This window comes from Balaenoptera physalus, assembly GCF_965194825.1.
Source record: "Balaenoptera physalus genome assembly, chromosome: 17".
Taxonomy (NCBI): Eukaryota; Metazoa; Chordata; class Mammalia; order Artiodactyla; family Balaenopteridae; genus Balaenoptera; species Balaenoptera physalus.
In genome coordinates this window covers 66,815,741-66,841,662 of record NC_138895.1, presented here as the reverse complement: position 1 = coordinate 66,841,662, position 25,922 = coordinate 66,815,741, and the positions used below count along the sequence as shown (strand labels likewise).

The following is a 25,922-nucleotide window of genomic DNA, read 5'->3' as shown; positions in this document are numbered from 1 at the left end:
ATTGTTATTCTTATTAATTTTTCTAGGACTGTTTCTCCATTCATAAAATGACAGAATAAACCAGCAAATTTAAAAAGTCTCTTACCAATGTAAAAACAGATGATTCTGATTTCATACTTTTGCTTCCATTTATACACTAATGTGGAAGTGTGGAGTACGGGACAAGCTAATTCTCTTCAGCAAGAAGGAAAGCAAAGACCATGGACTGGTAAGGAGAGAAGTAAGTGAGTGCATTACCGGCTGGTGACAACAAACAAAAAGATGGTATAGTACCTCCTCCTCGTTCCCCTTCTTCTTCTTTTTTTTCCTGTTTTTGGCTGCGCCACATGGCTTGTGGGGTCGACCAGGGATCAAACCCGTGTCCCTGGAAATGCGGAGTCCTAACCACTGGACCGCCAGGGAATTCCCCTCATTCTGTTTCAAGCAAGGAAAGCACTAGAAACAGTTTTTCACATCCAATGTAGCTCAGATTGGCTGAAAGAAAATCTGAAAAAAACAGGGGTTCTTTGTCTCACACAGACTGGCTGGTCTGACATGCGCAGATTCGTTTTCCTTAGAGCTCACAGCATTTGTTTCCTTCCCTTTCCTGCTATGAAACACCAGACCTGGGAGTCTCTCTGCTTAATCATGAATGAACCTTCATGTTCCCGAGTCGCATGGTCCATGGGTTTCCCAGGCTCAAGAATAAGGGCAAGTATTCTACTTCTTCACCTTTCACGGTGGCAGAAACATCCAGAACTTTTAAAATCTGGGCTCCTCTCAGAGTTTTGGCTACATTCACATACACATTTTCAAAGTTAGGGTAACAGAACAAATGCCCTTCTTCTCTCTTCCTTTCTCCTCCTCACTGGCCTATCCACCCAAGTCCCATCCACTCAGGTTGGATCTCAAGACATGTCACTAGCCACCTTCATAAAGTTTATATTATGAATTGGCCTTTGTGGACCCAGACATTTCAGACTTCAGGAAGAAATGAGTGTAATGTTTAACCCCAAGGGAACAAAGGGAATTTAGAAGATGCTACGGGGGTCCCAGGAGGCAAAGAAAGAAAGTCAGAATGACAGGCAAAGGAAAAGAGCTGTCAAATACCAGATGTAAGGACAGGAGACACTTTGCCAGGTTCCTCACAGAGCACTCCATTATTTTGCTCAGTTCCTTCATCAGATGTACAAGGCAAGCAGCAACCTGTGTCTCCACTCCCTGCCTGCAGAAAGCTTGTGCCAACAGAAGCACAAGGTGGTGATTCTTGCTTACATAATTCGGCATGAATCCTAAACCTCTAGACTTGGGAAGCTGCCCACTAAAGACAGATGGACAAATGGAATGATGTCTCAATTAAGGTGTGGGCAGGAAAAGAACTTCCTTTATAATCAAAACTAAGTCTCCAATATACCCTGAGAGACAGTGTTTGCCAAGGAATGTGGGGCACAACAATTGATGACTTTTATTGCTTTCTTAATAGGATCTTAAAGTGCCAGAAGGGAATTCTCTGGCAGTCCAGTGGTTAGGACTCCAGTGCTTTCACTGCCAGGCCCAGGCTTAATCCCTAGTCAGGGAACTAAGATCCCTGCAAGCCACCAATATACAAACAAACAAACAAACAAAAAACCAAAACCAGGAAGGGAGCAAATGCAGAAACAAGGGAGGAGCAGTCAAGCAACAACAGTACAACCTTGGGGCAGGGTCCTGTTTCTTCCTCAAGGAATATACATCACAATATCATTGAGTTCTTCTGCAGGAACTAAGGCCCCCACCCAGGAGGTAACTTCAGGCTGAGCCCAAGATTCCTGGAGTACCACCCAGTTATCTCACCACCAACCAGTCAGAAGAAAGCCACACACCCTGCAGCCCTCACCCAAATTATGCCTATAAAAACTTTTCGCTGAAAACCATTGGGGAGTTCAGGGTTTTAGAGCAGGAGCCACCCATTCTCCTTGTATTGGCACTCTTAAAATAAATGCTGCCCTTTCCTTCACCATAACCTGGTGTCAGTAGATTGGCTTTACTGTGCGCAGGAAAGCAGACCTGAGTTTGGTTCAGTAACATATTGTCGGTGATGAAAATATATATGTATAGACAATATATAAAGGCGATCTTATGGATTCGTGTGGGTCTTTCAAGGTATCAGATAATCAGCATGGTATAGTACTAAAAATGATAACAATAGCTATCATTAGTTGTTTTTGGAGTACTTAACTACTTGCCAGGCACTATACCAAGACCTTTAAATGTATTAACTCATTATTCTTCATAAGAGCCTTATGAGATTGTTATTTCTCAAAAATGAGAAACCCAAGGCACAGAGAGATATACTGAAAAGAGCACTGACTGAGCATTTTGGGGGCCTGAAGTCCAGTCCCAGGTACAGGTAAGTTGGCATGAGTGTAGGCAAAAGTCTAGCTTCTCCAGAGAGCATTTTCTTTTCCATTTAGTATGCAAACAAAACAAGAGAAACATCCGATTATTGATTATTTAGTATGGATCAGGCACAAGAGTGAGCATTTTACACGCACTATCTCATTTAATTTTCATAGGCAGATGGGGTGGGTACTGGTATCCTCATTTTACAGACAAGGAAATTGATGCCTCAGAGGTGAGTAACTGGATGTGCTCCTAAGTGCTACAGCTGGAATCTGAATCCAGGCCTGTATGTATCCAGAGCCCATGCTCTTAACCCTCACAACCTTTCCAGCTTCAGTACCTTTAGACTTGCTTCCTTTACCTGCAGTCCTTCTTTAAGGCTGGTTCAATCCCATCCTTTAGGCATTCACTCAAAACATCAAGTGTGTAGAAGCTTTTCCTCAGGGGGCTGTTGCACTGCATAACTCCAGGGGGCGCTATCCACATGGACCATCATGTGAGAGGTTCCCCACTGGAAATGAGTAATGTGGCAGCTGTTTTCACTAACCACCACATGAAATCCTGGTCATTCTCTATCACCCCATCTGGTTTCATTTACCTCTTAGGACTTACCCCCATCTAAAAAGAATTATTTTATTTATATAATTATTTTCTATGTCTCTATGATGTTGTGATTCATAATAAGACATATTTGGCCTTTGTCCCATTTCTGGCACAGAACTCCTAAAACCTTTGGAATTTCCTAAGTGATGAGAGCAATAAAGGTGTCTTGTGTTATGTTAATGAGGTGACTTACCACACACACCTAAAGGTAGTTGACAGAAGAACCAACCATGTTATTAGAGGGTTGGAATTTTGAATCCCACCTCCCTGACCTCTGGGGAGGGGAAAGGGACTGGAGGTTGAATTGACTGCCAATGGCCAAAGATTTAATTAATCATCCCTGTGTAATGAAACCTCCATTTAAAAAAATCAAAAGGTTGGCTCTTGAAGATGGCAGAGTAGAAGGACATGCACTCACTCCCTCTGGCGAGAGCACCAGAATCACAACTGACTGCTGAACAGTCATCAACAGGAAGACACTGGAACTCACCAGAGAACATACCCCACAACCAAAGACAAAGGAGAAGCCACAGTGAGATGGTAGAAGGGGCACAATCACAATTAAATCAAATCCCATAACTGCTGGGTGGGTGACTCACAAACTGGAGAACACTTATACCACAGAAGTCCACCTACTGCATTGAAGGTTCTGAGCCCCATGTCAGGCTTCCCAACCTGGGGGTCCAGCAATGGGAGGAGGAATTCCCAGAGAATCAGACTTTGAAGGCTAGTGGGATTTGACTGTAGGACTTTGACAGGACTGGGGGAAACAGAGACTCCACTCTTGGAGGGCACACACAAAGTAGTGTGTGCAGCAGGACACAGGGGAATGAGCAGTGACCCCATAGGAGACTGAACCAGACCTATCTGCTAGTGTTGGAGGTTCTCCTGCAGAGGCGGAGGGTGGCTGTGCCTCACTGTGGGGACAAGGACACTGGCAGCAGATGTTCTGGGAAGTACTCCTTGGCATGAGCCCTCCCAGAGTCCGCCATTAGTCCCACTAAAGAGCCAGGTAGGCTCCAGTGCTGGGTCACCTCAAGCCAAACAACGACCAGGGAGGGAACCCAACCCCACCCATCAGCAGACAAGTGGATTAAAGTTTTACTGAGCTCTGCCCACCACAGCAACACCCAGCTCTACCCACCACCAGTCCCTCTCATCAGAAAGCTTGCACATGCCTCTTAGATAGCCTCATCCACCAGAGGGCAGACAGCAGAAGTAAGAAGAACTACAACTCTGGAACCTATGGAAGGAAAACCACATTCACAGAATGATAGACAAAATGAAAAGGCAGAGGACTTTGTACCAGATGAAGGAACAAGATAAAACCCCAGAAAAACAACTAAATGAAGTGGAGATAGGCAACCTTCCAGAAAAAGAATTCAGAATAATGACAGTGAAGATGATCCAGGACCTCGGAAAAGAATGCAGGCAAAGATCAAGAAGATGCAAGAAATGTTTAACAAAGACCTAGAAGAATGAAAGAACAAACAGAGATGAACAATACAATAACTGAAATGAAAAATACACTAGAAGGAATCAATAGCAGAATAACTGAGGCAGAAGAACGGATAAGTGACCTGGGAGACAGAATGGTGGAATTCACTGCCATGGAACAGAATAAATAAAAAAGAATGAAAAGAAATGAAGACAGCCTCAGAGACCACTGGGACAACATTAAACGCACCAACATTCGTATTACAGGAGTGCCAGAAGGAGAAGAGAGAGAGAAAGGACCCGAGAAAATATTTGAAGAGATTATAGTCAAAAACTTCCCTAACATGGGAAAGGAAATAGCCACCCAAGTCCAGGAAGTGCAGAGAGTCCCAGGCAGGATAAACCCAAGGAAAAACACTCCGAGACACATAGTAATCAAATTGACAAAAATTAAAGACAAAGAAAATTTATTGAAAGCAGCAAGGGAAAAACGGCAAGTAATATAAAAGGGAACTCCCAGAAGGTTAACAGCTGATTTCTCAGCAAAAACTCGACAAGCCAGAAGGGAGTGGCACAATATATTTAAGGTGATGAAAGGGCAGAACCTACAACCAAGATTACTCTACCCGGCAAGGATCTCATTCAGATTCGACAGAAAAATCAAAAGCTTTACAGACTAGCAAAAGCTAAGAGAATTCAGCACCACCAAACCAGCTCTACAACAAACACTAAAGGAACTTCTCTAAGTGGGAAGCACAGGAGAAGAAAAGGACCTACAAAAACAAACCCATAACAATTAAGAAAATGGTAATAGGAACATACATATCGATAATTACCTTAAACGTGAATGGATTAAATGCTCCAACCAAAAGACACAGGCTTGCTGAATGGATACAAAAACAAGACCCATATATATGCTGTCTACAAGAGACCCACTTCAGACCTAGGAACACATAGAGTCTGAAAGTGAGGGGATGGAAAAAGATATTCCATACAAATGGAAATCAAAACAAAGCTAGAGTAGCAATACTCATATCAGATAAAATAGACTTTACAATAAAGAATGTTACAAGAGACAAGGAAGGACACTACATAATGATCAAGGGATCAATCCAAGAGGAAGATATAACAATTATAAATATATATGCACCCAACATAGGAGCGCCTCAATACATAAGGCAACTGCTAACAGCTCTAAAAGAGGAAATCGACAGTAACGCAATAATAGTGGGGGACTTTAACACCTCACTTACACCAATGGACAGATCATCCAGACAGAAAATCAATAAGGAAACAAAAGCTTTAAATGACAAAATAGACCAGATAGATTTAATTGATATTTATAGGACAGTCCATCCAAAGACAGCAGATTACACTTCTTCTCAAGTGCACAAGGAACATTCTCCAGGATAGATCACATCTTGGGTCACAAATCAAGCCTCAGTAAATTTAAGAAAATTGAAATCATATCAAGCATCTTTTCTGACCACAATGCTATGAGATTAGAAATCAATTACAGGGAAAAAAACATAAAAACACAAACACATGGAGGCTAAACAATACATTACTAAATAACCAAGAGATCACTGAAGAAATCAAAGAGAAAATCAAAAAATACCTAGAGACAAATGACAATGAAAACACGATGATCCAAAACCTATGGGATGCAGCAAAAAGCAGTTCTAAGAGCGAAGTTTATAGCAATACAAGCCTACCTCAAGAAACAAGAAAAATCTCAAATAAACAATCTAACCTTACACCTAAAGGAACTAGAGAAAGAAGAACAAACAAAACCCAAAGTTAGTAGAAGGAAAGAAATCATAAAGATCAGAGCACAAATAAATGAGATAGAAACAAAGAAAACAATAGCAAAGATTAATAAAACTAGAAGCTGGTTCTTTGAGAAGATAAACAAAATTGATAAACCTTTAGCCAGACTCATCAAAAAAAAGAGGAGAAGGACTCAAATCAATAAAATTAGAAATGAAAAAGAAGTTACGATGGACACTGCAGAAATACAAAGCATCCTAAGAGACTACTACAAGCAACTCTATGCCGATAAAATGGACAACCTGGAAGAAATGGACAAATTCTTAGAAAGGTATAACCTTCCAAGACTGAATGAGGAAGAAACAGAAAATATGAACAGACCAATCACAAGTAATGAAACTGAAACTGTGATAAAAATCTTCCAACAAACAAAAGTCCAGGACCAGATGGCTTCACAGGTGAATTCTATCAAACATTTAGAGAAGAGCTAACATCCATCCTTCCTAAACTCTTCCAAAAATTTGCAGAGGAAGGAACACTGCCAAACTCATTCTATGAGGCCACCATCACCTTTATGCCAAAACCAGACAAAGGTACTTCAAAAAAGCAAATTACAGACCAATATCACTGATGAATAGAAATGCAAAAATCCTCAACAAAATACTAGCAAACAGAATCCAATGACAAAATAAAGGGATCATACACCATGATCAAGTGGGATTTATCCCAGGGATGCAAGGATTCTTCAATATATGCAAATCAATCAATGTGATAAACCATATTGACAAATTGAAGGAGAAAAACCACATGATCATCTCAATAGATGCAGAAAAAGCTTTTGACAAAATTCAACACCCATTTGTGATAAAAACTCTCCAGAAAGTGGGCATAGAGGGAACCTACCTCAACATAATAAAGGCCATATACAACAAACCCACAGCAAACGTCATTCTCAATGGTGAAAAACTGAAAGCATTTCCTCTAAGTTCAGGAACAAGACAAGGATGTCCACTCTCACCTCTATTATTCAACATAGTTTTGGACGTCCTAGCCATGGCAATCAGAGAAGAAAAGGAAATAAAAGGAATACAAATTGGAAAAGAAGTAAAACTGTCACTGTTTGCAGATGACATGATATTATATATAGAGAATGCTAAAGATGCACCAGAAAACTACTAGAGCTAATCAATGAATTTGGTAAAGTAGCAGGATACAAAATTAATGCACAGAGATCTCTTGCATTCCTATACACTAATGATGAAAAATCTGAAAGAGAAATTAAGGAAACACTCCCATTTACCATTGCAACAAAAAGAATAAAATACCTAGGAATAAACCTACCTAAGGAGACAAAAGACCTGTATGCAGAAAACTGTAAGACAGTGGTGAAATAAATTAAAGATGATACAAACAGAGGGAGAGATATACCATGTTCTTGGATTGGAAGAATCAACATTGTGAAAATGACTATACTATCCAAAGCAATCTACAGATTCAATGCAATCCCTATCAAACTACCAATGGCATATTTCATAGAACTAGAACAAAAAATTTCACAATTTGTATGGAAACACAAAAGACCCCGAATACCAAAGCAATCTTGAGAAAGAAAAATGGAGCTGGAGGAATCAGGCTCCCTGACTTCAGACTATACTACAAAGCTACAGTAATCAAGACAATATGGTACTGCCACAAAAACAGAAATATAGATCAATGGAACAGGATAGAAAGCCCAGAGATAAACCCACGCACCTATGGTCAACTAATCTATGACAAAGGAGGCTAGGATACACAATGGAGAAAAGATAGTCTCTTCAATAAGTGGTGCTGGGAAAACTGGACAGCTACATGTAAAAGAATGAAATTAGAACACTCCCTAACACCATACATAAAAATAAACTCAAAATGGATTAGAGACCTAAATGTAAGACCAGACACTGGAAAACTCTTAGAGGAAAACACAGGAAGAACACTCTTTGACATAAATCACAGAAAGATCTTTTTTGATCCACCTCCTAGAGTAATGGAAATAAAAACAAAAATAAACAAATGGGACCTAATGAAACTTAAAAGCTTTTGCACAGCAAAGGAAACCATAAACAAGACAAAAAGACAACCCTCAGAATGGGAGAAAATATTTGCAAACGAATCAACCGACAAAGCATTATCTCCAAAATATATAAACAGCTCATGCCACTCAATATTAAAAAAACAAACAACCCAATCCAGAATGGGCAGAAGACCTAAATAGACATTTCTTCAAAGAAGACATACAGATGGCCAAGAAGCACATGAAAAGCTGCTCAACATCACTAATTATTAGAGAAATGCAAATCAAAACTACAATCAGGTATTGCTTCACACCAGTTAGAATGGGCATCATCAGAAAATAAACAACAAATGCTGGAGAGGGTGTGGAGAAAAGGGAACCCTCTTGCACTGTTGGTGGGAATGTAAACTGATACAGCCACTATGGAGCACAGTATGGAGGTTCCTTAAAAAACTAAAAATAGAATTACCATATGACCCAGCAATCCCACTACTGGGCATATACCCAGAGAAAACCATAATTCAAAAAGACACATGCACCCCAGTGTTCATTGCAGCAGTATTTACAGTAGCCAGGCCATGGAAGCAACCTAAATGCCGATTGACAGACGAATGGATAAAGAAGATGTGGTACCTATATACAATGGAATATTACTCAGTCATAAAACGGAACGAAATTGGGTCATTTGTAGAGACGTGGATGGATCTAGAGACTGTCATACCGAGTGAAGTAAGTCAGAAAGAGAAAAACAAATATCGTATATTAACGCATATATGTGGAACCTAGAAAAATGGTACAGATGAACCTGTTTGCAGGGCAGAAATAGAGACACAGATGTAGAGAACAAATCTATGGACCCCAAGGGGGGAAAGAGGCGGGCGGTGGTGGTGGTGGTGGTGGGATGAATTGGGAGATTGGGGTTGACATATATACACTAATATGTATAAAATAGATAACTAATAAGAACCTGTTGTATAAAAAAATTAATTAAAAAATTAAAAAAATAAATAAAATAAATAAAAAATAAGAAGATTGGGGCTGGGAAAGCTTTGGGGTTGTTGAACACATGGAGATTTAGGGAGAGTGGCATGCTCTGAGAGGTCATGGAAGCTTCATGCCCTTTCCCCATACCATTCCCTGTGCATCTCTTCCATCTGTCCATTCCTGAGTTATATCCTTTTATAATAAAGCAGTAATCTAATAAGTAAAACATTTCTCTGCTTTCTGTGAGCCACTCTAGCAAATTAGGAAACACAAGGAAAGGCTCATGAGAACCTCTGATCCATTCAATCAGAAGCACAGGTGATAACCTGGGCTTGCAATTGGCAGCTGAAGTGAAGGGGAGGGGCAGTCTTGTAGGTCTGAACCCTTAAACTGTGGAATCTAATGCTGTATCCGGGTAGATAGTATCAGAATTAGGTTGAATTATAGGACACCTCGTTGGTGTTGGAGCATCGCTTGGTGGTGGTGGAGGAACCCCCCACAATGGAACTGGGTGCAGAACTCCTTTTAGTCCCCCAAGAATATATAAACTTCATAAGGACTGGGACCTTTCTTATTTACTGCTCTTTGGGAAAGACTTAGTGACAGGCCCATAGTAGGTGCTTAATAAATTCTTTGTTGGGTGGTTTTGAAGATGTTATATGGCTTCCAGTAATCCTTGTCTCATCAAAATCACAGAGTTGTTGTAGGGTAAAAAGTTTCAAAGACATCCTGGGTGTAAAGAAGACATTGATATACTAAGTTAGGATCACAAACGACTTCTTACATTTTTTGTGCTTTAAACTTTATGAACTTTGCAGCAAATTAGAATTCTCAATATCATTGACCAAATAAACATTTGACAAAAATTAAGAAGTTTCAGAATATAGGTGTTGGAGAAGATACTGATCAACATATATCACTTTTATATTTCAGATGGGCAACTATATTGGTTCAACCACTTTGCAAACTAGTTACATGTGATCTTTTAGAGTTAGTATTCACATTTCCCATGACTCAGAAATTCTTGTGGATACCTAAGAGAAACTCCTACACTTGTACCCAGGAGATGATATCAGAATGTTCATAGTAATCCTACTTATGACAACAACAACAATGGAAACAACCCAAATGCCCATTGTCAAGAAAACAGACAAATAATTTGTGCTCTGGAAATTTATGAAGCTGTAAAAAATGAATTAATTACAACTACATACAAAAATCTAGAAGAATCTTAGTAATACAATCTTGAATGAAAACAAGCAAGTCCCAGAAGTTTATATAAAACTTGATGTTCTTCTAATAAAGTTCATTTTTTAAAAAACCTAAACAATGATTAAGAACAAAAAGAACAGTGGGGAACTCCCTGGCAGTCCAGTGGTTAAGACTCAGCGCTTTCACTGCTGCACAGCCAAAAAAAAAAAGAACAAGAGAATGAATGGTAAACTCAACATTTGCCATTGTGCTTTCCTTGGGTAAGGGAAAGTGGGGGACAGGATTGGGAAGGAGACAACAGCTTAAATATAAGTTGTTGTCAGTGTTCTGGTTCTGGGGTTGGATGGTGGTTTGTGGTGTTAAAACACCCGTATCAACCCAGGATTTCATATTCCCACCTCTCCATGGAGAGAAGTCTTCTAGGAGACAGGCCTAGAGGTGACTCTTGAAGGATGAGCTGAATCCAGGGTCCGGTCTACTCAGTTTTATACTTCCAGGGCCTATATATACTGTCCAGCAAAACACAGGTCCTCAGTGAGGTTTCTTGAATGAATGAAAGAGCAAGTGAATGAATGAATGAAAGAGCAAGTGAATAAATGAATAAATGAGAGAAAAATGTAAAGTCCTTTTGGTTAATATTGCGTGTAGTCTGAATAACCACTCACCTCCATACTTCTACCCTACACATACTGAATTGTGTAACTGATTTCCTAATTAGTTGAAAAAAACTAAAAAGCAAAAAAATAACATTCTCTCAAAATAGTAAACAATGACATGGCATATTTCCATAGAGACTATTCCATAACACTCATCAGTAACTGTGTAGTGAGGAAATGATTCCAAATCAAATACACTACAGAAAAAGCTTTTTAATGCACTTTTTTTTTTTCCAGGCAAAAGAGCTTCAGAAAACATCCATCATTAAGTAGTTTTACAAATGGCACTTTTGGCTACATTAGAGAATTAGATATGAGTCCCATGTGTTTCCTCTGATAGGTTAGTAGTAGATCAGCTTTACAATGCAACCCTTTCTTAGGATTAAAAAAATGGCTAATTTGTTCTAAAAGACAGAAAAAGCTGGAACCCTAAAGTCATTGTTTTAAAAATTTAACATTTAGTTCATGCTATACTGTCTATTTTCATATTATAATTTTAAGTATTTTGCTATAATTTTTAAGAAATGGAGAAAATAAATTTCAACCTAATTTAAAAATAAACATATATTAAGTACATATATTAATGCATTTGACAATACCATATACTAACTTTGATGATGAACTTCCTTTTGGTACACTGCAGATTTGTCCTTTTGGTATTGAACTGAGGACAAACATATTACACCTGAAATTCTGCCTTAAATGAGTAAAACCATGGTCAATGACACCAACAGACTCCAACCAATTTGCAAAACTGAAATGTTCTAGAGTTATTCTGAACATGTATAACCAAAATGAAACAGGATTAATATTCAATGGGAGAGAATAGTCAACATCATTCAAGTAGATCTTAAAAGCAGATTATTTTCACAACATATTTGAAAGTAATGAGTATTTGGAAATGTGAGACTCAATTCTGGCCTGAAAGCAATGATTTTTAAATTATTAATTGCTACCACTCCAATGCATTCACCTTTTATAAGGTAGTGTGAAGTTGATCGTATCTAATCTACTCAGACATGGATATCTTCTTCATGTTACCCAACGTTTCTCAACTAGAAATGTATCAATTTATACAATTATTTATCAGAGATTAATAAGAAAACATCAGATTATAGAACCAACCCAAAAGGCAGCTGCATTTTTCTCTCTACAGCAGAATTAACCAACATGGCTTTCAAATCCTATGCTAAAGAATTAACGAAAAATGACTTCTGTCTCTATCACAAAAACACAGACACCTTACACAAACACCTGATAAACCAAAAGTGTTTTCTCTAGGAACAAAGTAAGCCATTTCAGGGATTCTCCATGAGTGAACTCTCACACACAATACACCAATACACACAGACACACATACATAGGAAATAAAAGCTCTTAGAAATACTGCTTACTGTTAATTTAGAATCATTCTTGGTGTTACATTTAGGAATGGAGTTTCTAAATTTTAAAGCTGTTCAACTGTCAAAATATCACACAAAATATTTATTTTTTAATGATATGATTTAACAACTCAAGGCCTGAGTTAATTTATGTATCCTTCACCTTCACAGGTACATGGCACAACTGCATTTTATGAATAATCCAAAGCCAAAGGCCTATTTTCACGGCATTACCCTCCACTGCAGGAGGCTATATAAGGACATAGGATTGGAGGGCGGGAGGCTGGTGTTTGGCCTAGGCTCTGGCCCCAACAAGCCTCATGAGCATGGGCATGCCACCTGACCACTCCACACCTCGGCAAAATGCAAAGAATAAAAACCGTGCTCTCCGTGGCTCCATGCAGCACTATTATTTCAGGATTTTTCTGACTCTAGGTTTCATTAGGCATGGGGCTTTATTCACAACTGTTGTACTTCTACCCAGTGGTTGGTCAGTAATTTACATCTGGATAGTTGAAGCCTTTCAGTAACTAGGTAAGTTTTTGGTCCTTTATTCAAAAAAATAGTGAGTACCTAGTCTTAGTGGATTAAAAATGGCCAGATTCTTTGCAGCTCCTCCCATCAAAAGGAAGAATCTGTTTCCCAGCCTCTTGGTTCTGGGCTAGCTTTGTGACTTGCTTCGGCCAACAAAATGCTGTGGAGGTGACACTGTGTGACTTCCAAGCAAGTCCACAAAAGGTCTTGCAGTTTCCATGCTCCCCCTCTTTGATCTCATGAGGCCTAACGAGAAAGCCTGGGCTAGCTACGGGGAAAGGCCACGTGAAGTGAACTGAGGCACCCCAGCCAACGCCCCAGCCAACAGCGAGATATATGCACAAAGCCATCCACAATCAGCCAGCCCCCAATCGACACGCTCCCTGACCACAGATGTTTGTTTGAACCCAACCCGTTCCACATCAAGCTGTGGCTGGTCATCCTAGCAGAGCTTTGCCCAAAAGGCCAATCCACAGGATCATGAGCAAGTAAGTAGTGTTATAAGGTGTGTTTTGGGTTGATTCGCTAGACAGCAATGGATAGCTGACATACTGCTCTGTGTTAGGAACTGTGCTAGATGAAGGGACTGCCTGGGCAGCAAGACACAGTTCCTGTTCTGCAGATGCTTAGAGTGTAGTTAGGGAGACAGACGTGTAATGGGACAATTTCAAAGGAAATGTCATCAGTGCTGTCATCACAAGAGGGTGGTGTATACGGGTCCATGGGAACTTAGAGAAGGGCATCAGTCCCAGAGCTAGATTGCTGGCAAAGATTTCTCAGAGGTAATATCTAAGAATACCTAAGGGGAATTAATAAGACAGATTTTTCCAGGCAAAGAAGGAGAAAGAATAATATTCCAGGGAGGAGAAACTGCATGGGCAAAGGCTGCAGGGAGCTAGACCGGCGCCCTTTTGGGAGTGGAGCATTCACTTTTAACTACAGGGTGAGGATGCCAGGGGTGGGCTGGGACTATAGCTAAGGTGAAGCTCTCTTGGCCTTAAATAGAATTCTCTGGCATTTGGACTTTAAGGGTGATGGGAGTCAAAGGAGGAATCAGTTCCATCCTCCCTTCCTGCTTTTATTCCCTTCCTCTCTCCCTCCCTCCTTCCCTCCCTCCCTTCCTTCCATCCTCCCTTCCTTCCTTCCTTCCTTCTTCCTTCCCTCCCTTCCTTCCATCCTCCCTTCCTTCCTTCCCTCCCTCTCTTCCTCCCTCCCTTCCTTCCTTCCTTCTTCCTTCCCTCCCTCCCTTCCTCCCTTCCCTCCCTCCCTCCCTTCATCCATCCTTCCTTCCTTCCTCCCTCCCTTCCCTCCCTTCATCCATCCTTCCTTCCTTCTTCCTTCCCTCCCTCCCTCCTTCCCTCCTTCCTTCACCTTAGTGTTCATTTGAGCAAAGGCATCAATGCCACTCTCTGAATCAAAGAAATTTCACAGGCAGGAGGCTGTGTGAAGTCAATAAAGGCAGATGCCTCTCTGGTGCTTAGACTGGCTGAAGAGAAGTGGTATTATGCCAAGGTCCAAGACAATGGGCGTTGGGACATGCATAAAAAGGACAGGTAGCAGCAAGAAGAAGATGCCACTCCCGAAAGGCATTCCGCCTTCTTTCATCAGTTAATGAATACATGCAGACAGGAGGCATTTAGGACTCATCCTTTAAAGATGTTATACATTTTTTTAAAGCCTAATGATAAGGCTTCCCACTTACTAGTTGTGTGGCCTTGGGTATATGACTAACCTTTTTATGAGTCCGTTTCCTCAGTTGTAAAATGGAGACGACAACACTGACCTCACAGGTCAGTGAGGACAGGCAATGTACAGTTTTAGCACAGCACTGGGTACAGGATAAGCCCTCAACGGAAGGTCCCCACATGCGGAAAGGCTGGGGAATGTAGGAGAGGGAGTAACATGGGCTTTAGCGTTAGATAAACTTGTGTTTGAATCCAGGCTCTATCACTTAGTAGTTCTTGCAACTGTGTGAACTTGAGACCATTTTAAAACTTGCTCAGACTTACTTTTCAAGTCTGAAAAATGGGGGGGAGATAATACCAACCTTGCTGGGTTGTGATGAATATTAAAAGAGAGCACGTATGTAAAGTGCTATAGCACACAGCCTGGCACACAGTTTAAATGCACATACACACGGAGATGATAATATTTCTCAAATGTAGATCGACAGTATTAATGTTAGCCATCCTATATTACTTCAAAGTCCTATTCTCTGACTAAAGCTACAGATCAGAAAAGTTGGGCTACCAGAAACATATATATGTGGTATCTTTAACACATGTCCATTCCACCAGTACCATTATATTATGATAACCTATCACCAAAAAATGGCCAAGGTACAACATTCACATTTTGTTACTACATGATCAGAAAGTAACCTTGTCGTTCAGAATGTATTATATGAAAATAAGAGGAACTAAGCATTCCCTGATTCCCCAATTTGGCACTTTGAGGAGCTTCCTCTATACACCAAGCCCCAAAATGCATTCTCTTTAAGACCAAAAAAGAAACACGCATATATACAAGTGAGCTGAAGAGTTACAACACAAGAAGTTGCTTTTGGTGAAAAATAATCCTGCCAAATAAGCAACATGTCATGTCCTTAGAATATGTCACACTAGAAAGCTAGTGAAAATTCAGGCCAATAAGGCAATTTAGTTTCAAGTTTTATCATATATGGGCCAAGTTCTAGAATACTTCACCTAAAAAGGGACAACTTCAAAGTGAAATCTTGCCAGGGGCGTGATTCTGAATTACATGTGTATATACAAACTTGTCTGTTTTGACATTCAACATATTCAGGATTATTTCTAGAAAGCTGCTGTTGCTGACTGATAGAACAAAATGATGTAGGCTCAGAAAGAGAAAACAGAGCACATAGTTTTAAGTAGTTATCTCCCTATCTACCCCACCCATACCATCATAAGGTTTTTGGTTTTTGACCAATGCCATAACTGAAAACACATGTTAAGTGAAAAGTTGATACTAAAGGCAGGAATTAAGAAAAGGTCAAAAATTTGATGGCTTTTAAGCACTGAATGATTTACAACCTTCAAAATGCTAATTAACAAGTACTATTCCTTTGGATGTTGTTTTAATCTGAAATTTGGTGAAATCTAGATCCTCTAATAAACAGTTCCATGCTCATTTGGTGACAGTACAACTTAAAGTCTGTAAAAACTACTTTATTGACTCCTGTGAAGGGGATTTTAGCACATCGCTGTTTTGGCAAGAGAAGCATTTCAACAACTTTCTGCAAACTAAGATATAAAACAATGGATGAGAACTGCAAATGGAAATTGAGTAAGGCAATGCTACTATGTAAAAAAAAATCCTGTTTCTCAAACTTTTTCTACACTGACCTAAGTCGTTTTTTTGCTGTTTTTTTTTAAAAAGATGTATTACCCGGTTCTTCCACATTCAACAGGGAAACAGTGTGTGAAACTCAAATTAAGATGTGTATGTACGGAGAAAAGATCTGTATGTCCAAAGCCATCCAGGTATACAGAAGTCTTGTCATTGCAGAGCTTTGTGTTGTTCTGCCTTTGATCCTCCGCAGGCCACGGGATGGGCTGGGAGGGCTGCCCTCTCAGCACTCTAACTCCTCCATGACCTCCATCACAATCGTCCGTGGGCCCGTCAGAATCAGGTTGCTCACCGTCCGGTAGTCAACGTGCAGCACGTTAAGCCCATTTACAGAGACGACGAACTGACAGACCTGAAGGAAGGACAAAGAAAAAGCATCTCTTGAATTCCCTAGCGGTCCAGTGGTTAGGACTCCCCGCTTCCATCTGCGGCAACATGGAAGGACCTAGAGATTCTCATACTGAGTGAAGTAAGTCAGACAGAGGAAGACAAGTATCATGAGATATCGCTTACATGTGGAATCTAAAAAAAAGGGCCTACTATATGGCACAGGGAACTCTACTCAGTACTCTGTAATGACCTATACGGGAGAAAGAATCTAAAAAAAGAGTTGATATATGTATATGTATAACTGATTCACTTTGCTGTACAGCAGAAACTAATACAACATTGTAAATCAACTATACTCCAATAAAAATTAAAAAAAAATAAACTATGCATATTCAAAGGAAAAAAAAAGCATCTCTTAGAGCTCCTGGTTTTTCATAGACCTAGAATAAAGACATTGTGCATCTTTAACAGGTAACTTCCTACATTGGTACGCGAGTGTACCCAGCCAGCAACTGCAATTTAACAATTTCCAAGAAACTATACTATTCCTGGAAGGCAGTATAATAGAAAAAGCATTTGGTTTGTCGTTTTACCACCTTGGGTTTAAATCCTAACTCAGCATCTTACTAGCTTAAGCTAGGTATTTAAATTCCTGAGCTTCATTTCCCTCAGCTCTAAAATAAGGATGATTAATAATCATAATATCTACCTTCTAAGATTGTTGTAAGAATTAAATGAGGTCAAGGACGTAAAGCTTCTACTCCAGTGCTCTGAACCTATGGGGTACTCAATACTTTTTCATAATCACAGTGTTTGTGGCTGTTACTGTTCATTTGGACTCAGTTTATAGGGAGATTCTATGTCCTCGTGTTCCCCAAACAGTCTTCTTTTATACCTATTATTCCTGAATGATTATTAATAGTTTCTCCTTTCACCTGCCACGGTGTCCCAGTTGAGATGATAAATTCCACACATTTCCCCATTTCCCATCCTTACGAAAATGGATGAGGCCAACAAAGGTCAGCTTTTAAACTGAGTATTAGTTTACCTATGATAGGACAGATAATTACAATAAAAAATTTAAAAGCATTATTCAGTAACGAGCGGCCACTTTGGATGTGTCATAGTGAACATAATACTGAATCACAGCTACTGCCTCAAATGGAGGGGCTTCTCTTGAGGTTGGTGGTGGCATCAGATGCTGGGTAGTTTCCATTTAGCTGACACAGATTAACAGATGGTATATCTGTTGTGTGTCTGAAGAGTGCACACTGGACAGGAATGATTTGTTTATGTCACTCAAATAGAGAAATGGAGAGATACACAGATCTCCAGCTGTCGGTGATACGTACTTCTAATCAGCAAAACAGAATCAAACAGAATATAAATCTGTAAGGTGCTTGGCACATAGTAGGCACTGGTGGTGAGCTGAATGATACCCCCACCCCCCAAAGATATCCATGTCCTAATCCCCAGAACCTGTGAATATATTAGTTGACATGGCGACAAGGAATTAAGGTTGCAGATGCAACTGGACTGCTAATCAGCTGATTTTAACATAGGGGTTATCCAGGTGGGCCCAGTGTAATCACAAGGGTACTTATAAGAAGGAGACAAAAAAGTCACAGGCAGAATTAGGAGATGTGACAACAGAAGCAAGAGTGATATGAGGAAGGGGCTAGGAGCTGAGGGATGCAGGTGGCCCCTAGAAGTTGAAAAAGGTAAGGAAATGGATTCTCCCCTCAGAACCTACAGAAGGAATGCAGACCTACTGATACCTTTATTTTAGACCTTTGACTCCAGAACTATAAGATAATAAATTTGTGTTGTTTTAAGTTACCAAGTTTGTTAATTTGTTACAGCAGCAATAGGAGATGAAATAAAATAATCAATAAATATTCATTGTTGAATGAACTGAATGAATAATGTATTAAGCAAAAAAAGCACAATTAGGATTGAGCCTGAAGGATTTCTGGCTTCCTATAAATTATTTCTTCATTTATTGGGAAAATAAGAAAATAAAAAGGGGACTTCTCTGATGGCGCAGTGGTTGAGAATCCGCCTGCCAATGCAGGAGACACGATCCCTGGCCCGGGAAGATCCCACATGCCGCGGAGCAACTAAGCCCGTGTGCCACAACTACTGAGCCTGTGCTCGAGAGCCTGCGAGCCACAACTACTGAGCCCCCGTGCTGCAACTACTGAAGCCCACGCACCTAGAGCCCGTGCTCTGCAACAAGAGAAGCCACTGCAATGAGAAGCCTGTGCACCTCAACAAAGAGTAGCCCCCACTCGCGGCAACTAGAGAAAGCCCACGCACAGCAACAAAGACCCAACACAGCCAAAAATTAAAATTAATTAATTAATTAATTAAAGAAAAAAAAAGAAAAGAAGACAAAAGGGAAGGGACAGAAGTTGGAGAGAGGGGGAGGAAAGGAGATGGCTGAGGTTGATTAAGTTAATGAAGTTGTTTTCATGGCTGTTAGCTTCGAGCTCTAACCCACCCCCTTCCTTAAGGGAACATAAGCTGCAGCTGTGGAGAAGTGTTATCGTTATCTTATAGGAAACCACCAGAAGAGAAAAACAAGAACCCACCAGAACTGGTTAGAACCAGCCAAATACAAGATGGCAGAAGACCTGACCTTCAGCAGACGCTGAACCTCATTATACACTCATTGTAATATGATAGCATGCTAAATGACACACCCACCAATACCATTACAGTTGACAATTGCCATGACAACAACAAGAGGAATCCGTATTAGGACTGAAAAGGGATGTTGCCCCGGTTCTGAGCAAACTACACCCCTGTTTTCAGAGAAGTAATGAATTCCCTCCCCCTAACCCCTCCCCTCTATATCAGAGGTATCCCAGCCCAAGTCTGGTGAGAAGGTGATTTGCAAACTAAGTTCCCGACTCTCCATTCTCTGGCCTCTGAATAAAGCTTGTGCTCTTTCTGTCTCAGCGTTGGTTTTGTTATTGGCTGTGGAATCCGAACGGACAAATAGCCTTACCCGCAGAGGCAGGGGGTTCTGGCCAGGGCCAGGGCCAAAGTGAGGGTCCGTCCAACCAATTCGGTAACAATGCGTCCCATAACTGTTGTTCTCATCATCATACTTCTTTAAGTGTAATGTCTTAAGAATTAAGGTGCACACCTGCTCCCAATTATTTATTAATAAATTTAGTGTTGACAACACAAAGAATGTGAAAATACTAAAACACTTGAAAATCACTGTTTCCTTTTATTGTTTTCTGAGTGGGCAATATCAATAGAAACTCAGACACCGTATTAACAAATATAACAAATATAAAATATAACTAATATGAAATATAAATTACATGTTATATTTTAAATGTAAGTATGAAATAAAATACATAAAATACTGTATTAAGTCTAAAGATATCTGTACCTATTACTTAGATAAACCAAAAGTGGAACGTATTAAAAGGGCAGCTGTGAATCTGTGGAAAAGATGAAGGATTTGGAATCCAGTGATATGGATTTAAGTCCTAGGCTCCTTTGCTGGATGATCTTTTTTTTTTCTTTTGTCCACATCGCTTGTGGGAATCTTAGTTCCCCGACTAGGAATCGAACCCGGGCCCTCGGCAGTCCTAACTGCCTAACAGCGAGGAGTCCTAACCACTGGACTGCCAGGGAATTCCCTGGATGATCTTAATAAAGTCATTTGCCTCTATGCCTCAATGACATCATTTACAAAAGAGAGTTAGGTAAAAATGCTTATCCTCACAGGTTCAAATTAATGAATTGAAAACCTTTTTTGCAAATATCAAGCCCTACACCAATACTAGCTTCAATGAACTTCTTTCCCTTTAAAAATACCCACTTTTTTCAAGGTCACGTGCAAAACAGAATGGAAAGTGGACAGTGGCAAGCACAGTGGTTATTTACTCAATAAACACTCGCTGTTGTCAGAAGCCTCAATATTTTCCACTCCCCAACTTATAATACTATGGTGTCGTTCTACATAAGGACACCGACCTCTGTTTTTCTTTTCCTGTTTCCACAAATCTGTCACCATGAATTGAGGGCACATTTTTTTTTTTTCCATCAGAGCACATCTTGTACAGAATCAGCAGTTCTCAACCATGGTTGAAGTCGTAGTCAGAATCAAGGTCACGCAGGTCCGAATCCATCCTGAAACAGGCTACAAGTGTAATTTGCAGGACAATTTAGCACAAATTCAATGTAGACATTTGCTGGAGTTTTGTGTTTTCTACTCCAGCATGCTCTTGAGCCAAAGAATGAGAGGAATTCCACCCCCACCCAATCCAGAGTGTTGACTTTAGACGGGTCCTTCTCTTCTCCAAAGGGATGAACAGCCTTTTTGTGTTGCCCAAGGAGAGTGCAGAAGTTGCCTGGTAAGCTCACACTCTAGCTGACCCTTCACAGGCTCCCGAAGATGAGACGTCTCTGCATCACTCAGGGATCACCTGCAGCATTTAGTCTCGACCAGAATTGTATTCTCTCTCTCCCACATAGTGTTGGTTTCAATCGACCAACATTTAAAAATTAGAAAATTTTCACATAAAAATCTAGATTCTGGCTTCTCTGGAACAATCTGAAGATCTAACAATACCAGGCCTGGATGGCCACTTGGCAATGGCTCCATAGGGGCTGCCCTTTCTAGATGGGCACACGTTCTCTCGTTTGCCGTGGTCCTCACCACTTCCTATTTTTCTTACACCTAGCTGAGAGACATTTGAGTCTGTGATCCCTGATCTGGGGCCACCAGAGAGAGAGCTTAAGAGAGGAAGGCTTGGTGCTTCAAAACTGATGGACCCCAAATGTATAACAGCTGATGAAAGGGGAAATAAAATTTGGTATATCCATACAATGGAATATTATTCAGCAATAAAATGGAACCAACTACATGTTACAACATGGCTGAACCTGGAAAACATTCTGCTAAGTGAAAGAAGCCAGTCCCAGCTCCGACTCAGCCAGGCGATCACAAGGTAAACAATCGATACACTTACAACTGTTCTGTTTTTCACTTTCAATACAGTATTCCATAAATTATAAGAGATAGTCAACACTCTGTTACAAAACAGGATTTGTGTTAGATGATTTTGCCCAGCTGTAGGCTAATATAAGTGTTCTGAGCATGTTTAAAATAAGATAGACTAAGCTATGATGTTCCCTAGGTTAAGTGTATTAAATGCATTTTTGACTTACAGATATTTTCAATTTACAATGGGTTTATCAGGATGGAACCCCATCATAGGTTATCTAGTTCTCTAGACCTGCCTTTGATTCCCTTATATTCTTGATATCCTTCTAATCAATTTCTTTTGCTTTCTTTTTTTTAATGATAGCTGGTTTCTGTCATTGGCAACCCATGCTCATCAATACAATCCTTAAGAACAAACTGAATATCAGAGAGGTTAAGTTATTTGCTCAAGGGCACACAACTAAGTGCCTCATCTGGAATTTGAACTCCATGACTCTACAGCCTGACATAAATACAAATTTATAAAGGACAATATGCAAGTTCTGAGGAATTCAGAGAATAGTGGAAAACAAGTGTTTTCTCTCTTGGCTTTAACTGTTAATTAAAGAGTCTGGGTTCGCTCAAATACCTTGTGGTGTTGATGTTTAGGCTCTTCCAACTTCATTAAGAAGGTTTTTACTCAGTTAAGGTTGGGCTGCTTTTTGTGTCACTTAAAATCCTAACAATATGTAAATTGAGACATTTATTTCAATTTTTTTTCCTTGAATGAGGCAAGAAAAAAAAAAGGCCTTTCAAACACTTATCATGCTTATATTCAAGGTAGTAATTTTAGAGTCAGGCTGTTAGAAAGACATCATCTCTCCCTAAGTGGTCCCAACAACTGCTGTGGTTCCAGCAGTTCTAATATCCTGTTACTAAAAATGTGCAAAATGATCTAGAAATGCAGGTACTACTATGTAATGTATTCAGTTTTAATGGACTTTGAATTAGCATCTATGGTACACTATGTTCTGAAAATCAACACCCAAGTAACAACAGGAAGCACACGGCCTGGGGGAAAATTATTTCTCTACTATATTAAAAAGCACAAACACACAGAACATGTGATGACCTCTGAATAGACCTACCTTAGATACCTATTACCTCCTATCTGGGGTGGGGGACTTAGACGCCACCCAGAGGGGATAATGAGAATTCGAGTGAGGTTGTGATGCTTTTCTTCTGCTTATAATTATCTTTGTCAGATTTGTTTTCAAAGATTTGAATGCAATTTCCTCATGTCCCAAGTTCGCTGAAAAGAGCTGTCATGAGCTCCTAAAGCTGCTCTGAACTCGTCTCCTACAAAAAGGAGGGTACCTTCACTTTAGAAAGAAGAGATGTAGAGGACATTATCCTTAATGAAAGGGAAGAACCAAGCCTTCATAAGTCATGGGTAAGTGATGTCTCTGAGCATCTGGGCAGTGAAGAAAAGGCCTAAAACCCAGAGTAGGTCCAATAAGAGTTAACAGGAAGAGGGAGGCAGGACTCATACGTTTCAGGGTGTGATCACATTGGGATAAACACCTAGGCTGAACTCCAGGCTCCTTCCTGATAAGGAGCCAAAGCGACTAAATAATCTTGCCTGTAATTCCTCTCCCTGAGCCAGTGCTGGCAGATGTACACTAACCCTCTGAGCAGATTGAGCGCCTGTGGGATGATGCAATTGCACATCAGTTCTTGTATGGCTGGAATTCCATCACAGTCATTTGGTTGTTTCAACCAAAGTGGGAGTGAGATTGAGGAGAAACACTACACCTATGATTACCTAAGTGTCTTCTCACTGCCATGGAAATCTGTATTCACCAAGTCACTTGCATCCCTGAAATGGCTGCATTCATGTGAAAGCTACTCTAGCTTTTCTCTGTTTTTTTTTTTTTTTTTTTGCTTTCTGATCTTGAAGGAGAAAGAAGGATTGGAAGGTAAGGCTGCTTCAGGCTTTCCCTGAAAATAATAAAACATTTAGCAAGACAGAGACCAAGGCAGATAAAATTTTGGAGACAGAAAGAGTCATAAGGAGAAAAAAGATAGACCCAGACAGATACAGAAAATAATCAGGAAGGGCTGAGTCCTGGTGAGTAGGAGACGGAAGCTTGTCCAATCAAATGATACAGAAAGCAGAACCAAGATATTAAGGGCAAGTTAATACTTAAATTCTTAATCAAGTAGAACCCTCAGATGTATTCTAGAGATCATCCTAATTGAGCTCCCACTGAAAGTAGAACTCTCCTCTACAAATCCCTGCCAGGCAACCAACCTATCTTACTTGAATGCTACTTATGACAGGAAATGCACTAATTAATGAGGAAGCTTATTTTGAACCAGTTACATGTTAGAAGTTTCAGCTACACATTCAGTCAACATTATTTAAACCATTTTCACTGTTCAGTGCCTAAGTGAAAAGTGTATCCAAATATAAAACAGTGGCTCTCAAACTGTAGTGCAAATATAAGTCACCTTTGAGGGCTTGTTGAAAATGTGAATTCTCAGATCTTACCCAAGACCTACCAAATCCGACTTTTCAGGGGGTGGGTCCCAAGAATCTGCACTTTCATTAAGCATATCAGGTGATTCTGCTACAGCACAATGTTGAAAAACCAATGCTGTAAAGTATCCACCAGAATTTTTTGTACCAAAAGTTAGTTTATGTGCTCATCCCATTCCTGTTAGTATTATGATAATACATTCTATGGTTTGAGAATTAAGCACCTCAAATACAAGAAGGGGGCTGACATTTCAGATTTTATTATAATTATTACTTGCCTGAAGTCTATTTTATTTTTAGAGCCAAATTTTGCTATCTTCTAGACTTTAAAATTGATAATAACAATGTATAAAATGCTTAAGTTTAGAACTATTATCAGAGATAATATCCAAATTGCTCAAAATGCAATACCCCAAATAACCAAACCTGCTGCCAATGTTACCACACATATTTTTAAAGCCATGTGTGAGCCACCAATGTCAACTGTTAATGTGGCAAATACAGCCCACAACCAGACCTGCTGAGAATGAAGCTTGAGGCTTTTTGACAGCCAAAGTATCCAAAGTAAAAGAAGACGGAGGGTGAACCAGATTAACAAATGTCATGAGTAGATTAAGAAATATTTGGAAGCTGCTGAAGTTTAGAAAGAAAAAAGGTATATTTTGATTGTTCCTATTTCTTTAAACCTTGCTCCAAATCATACACCATGGCTTTCATAATCTGACATAAGAGGCTGTGAAAGCAATAGCATAAATATTTAAATAGAGAACTATCTTTTTATGGATGATTTTTAATTTCTTTTCTTTGTTATCCACCCTGGGAAAGCCTAGCCATTTGATCCATATTCCTGGACCACTTCTCAGGTTACAACTTGCCAGTCAGCATGGGCAGTGCTCTAATTGCTAACGGGACCACCTAATATTTTTCCAAAGTTCTTTACATGTGTATTCTCATATAAAATTCCCAAAACACCCTATGAGGCAGGTATGATTATTATTAATATTGTTATTATTATTGACATCTCACAGTCAAGGGTACAGAGAAATAAAGTAACTGGCCCAAGTTCACAAAGCTAGTAAGTGGTGGAGCCCAGATTTTGACTCCAAACTTGTATACTTAAGCCCTAGGCTACCTTGCCTCCTAAGTAATAGATAATCAGCTCCCCTAAAATTGGCACTGACACCACATGGATAAACACCTCAGTATGGTATCTAAGCACCTCTCACACACAGTGAAGTTTCTTGAGAACACTGCATTTGATTTTTCCTTCTATGATCCTTGAAAAATGGAACAATGCTCACTTCATCATCATCATTATCAGGGAAGAAAACGATGGAGAATGGTAAGGGGGCATTTTTTACTTTTAAGAATAACTCAGGCTCTGGGCTTCCCTGGTGGTGCAGTGGTTGACAGTCCGCCTGCCAGTGCAGGGTACACGGGTTTGACCCCTGGTCCGGGAGGATCCCACGTGCCACGGAGCAACTGAGCCCATACACCACAGCTGCTGAGCTTGCGCTCTGGAGCCCGCGAGCCAGGGTTGCTGAGACCCGCGTGTCACAACTACTGAAGCCCAAGCACCTAGAGCTCGTGCTCTGCAACAAGAGAAGCCGCTGTAATGAGAAGCCCGTGCACTGCAACGAAGAGTAGCCCCTGCTTGTTGCAACTGGAGAAACCTGCGCACAGCAACGAAGACCCAACGCAGCCAAAAAGAAATTAATTAAATAAATAAATTTTAAAAAAA

At 40.1% G+C, this 25,922-nt stretch overlaps 1 protein-coding gene across 4 annotated transcripts in view; it reads right to left on the bottom strand.

The window, feature by feature from the left end:
* Window positions 1–25,922, bottom strand: part of DEPTOR (DEP domain containing MTOR interacting protein) — a 196,179-nt gene that overhangs the window by 32,361 nt on the left and 137,896 nt on the right. Inside the window, exons 11-12 of one of the 4 annotated variants that reach the window (XR_014255493.1) lie at window positions 20,688–20,843; window positions 16,627–16,710 (exon numbers count right to left, since the gene is read on the bottom strand). The exons of 1 other annotated variant lie outside the window; for it this stretch is intronic. Coding sequence is in view for 1 of the 3 variants with exons in the window: in XM_082433210.1 (XP_082289336.1) it covers window positions 16,582–16,710 (129 nt within the window). In the remaining 2 variants the exon portion in view is untranslated. Of the gene's footprint in view, window positions 1–16,156; window positions 16,711–20,687; window positions 20,844–25,922 lie in introns of those variants that run through there. 2 more of the 4 variants (XM_082433210.1, XR_014255492.1) reach the window with 2 other exon arrangements.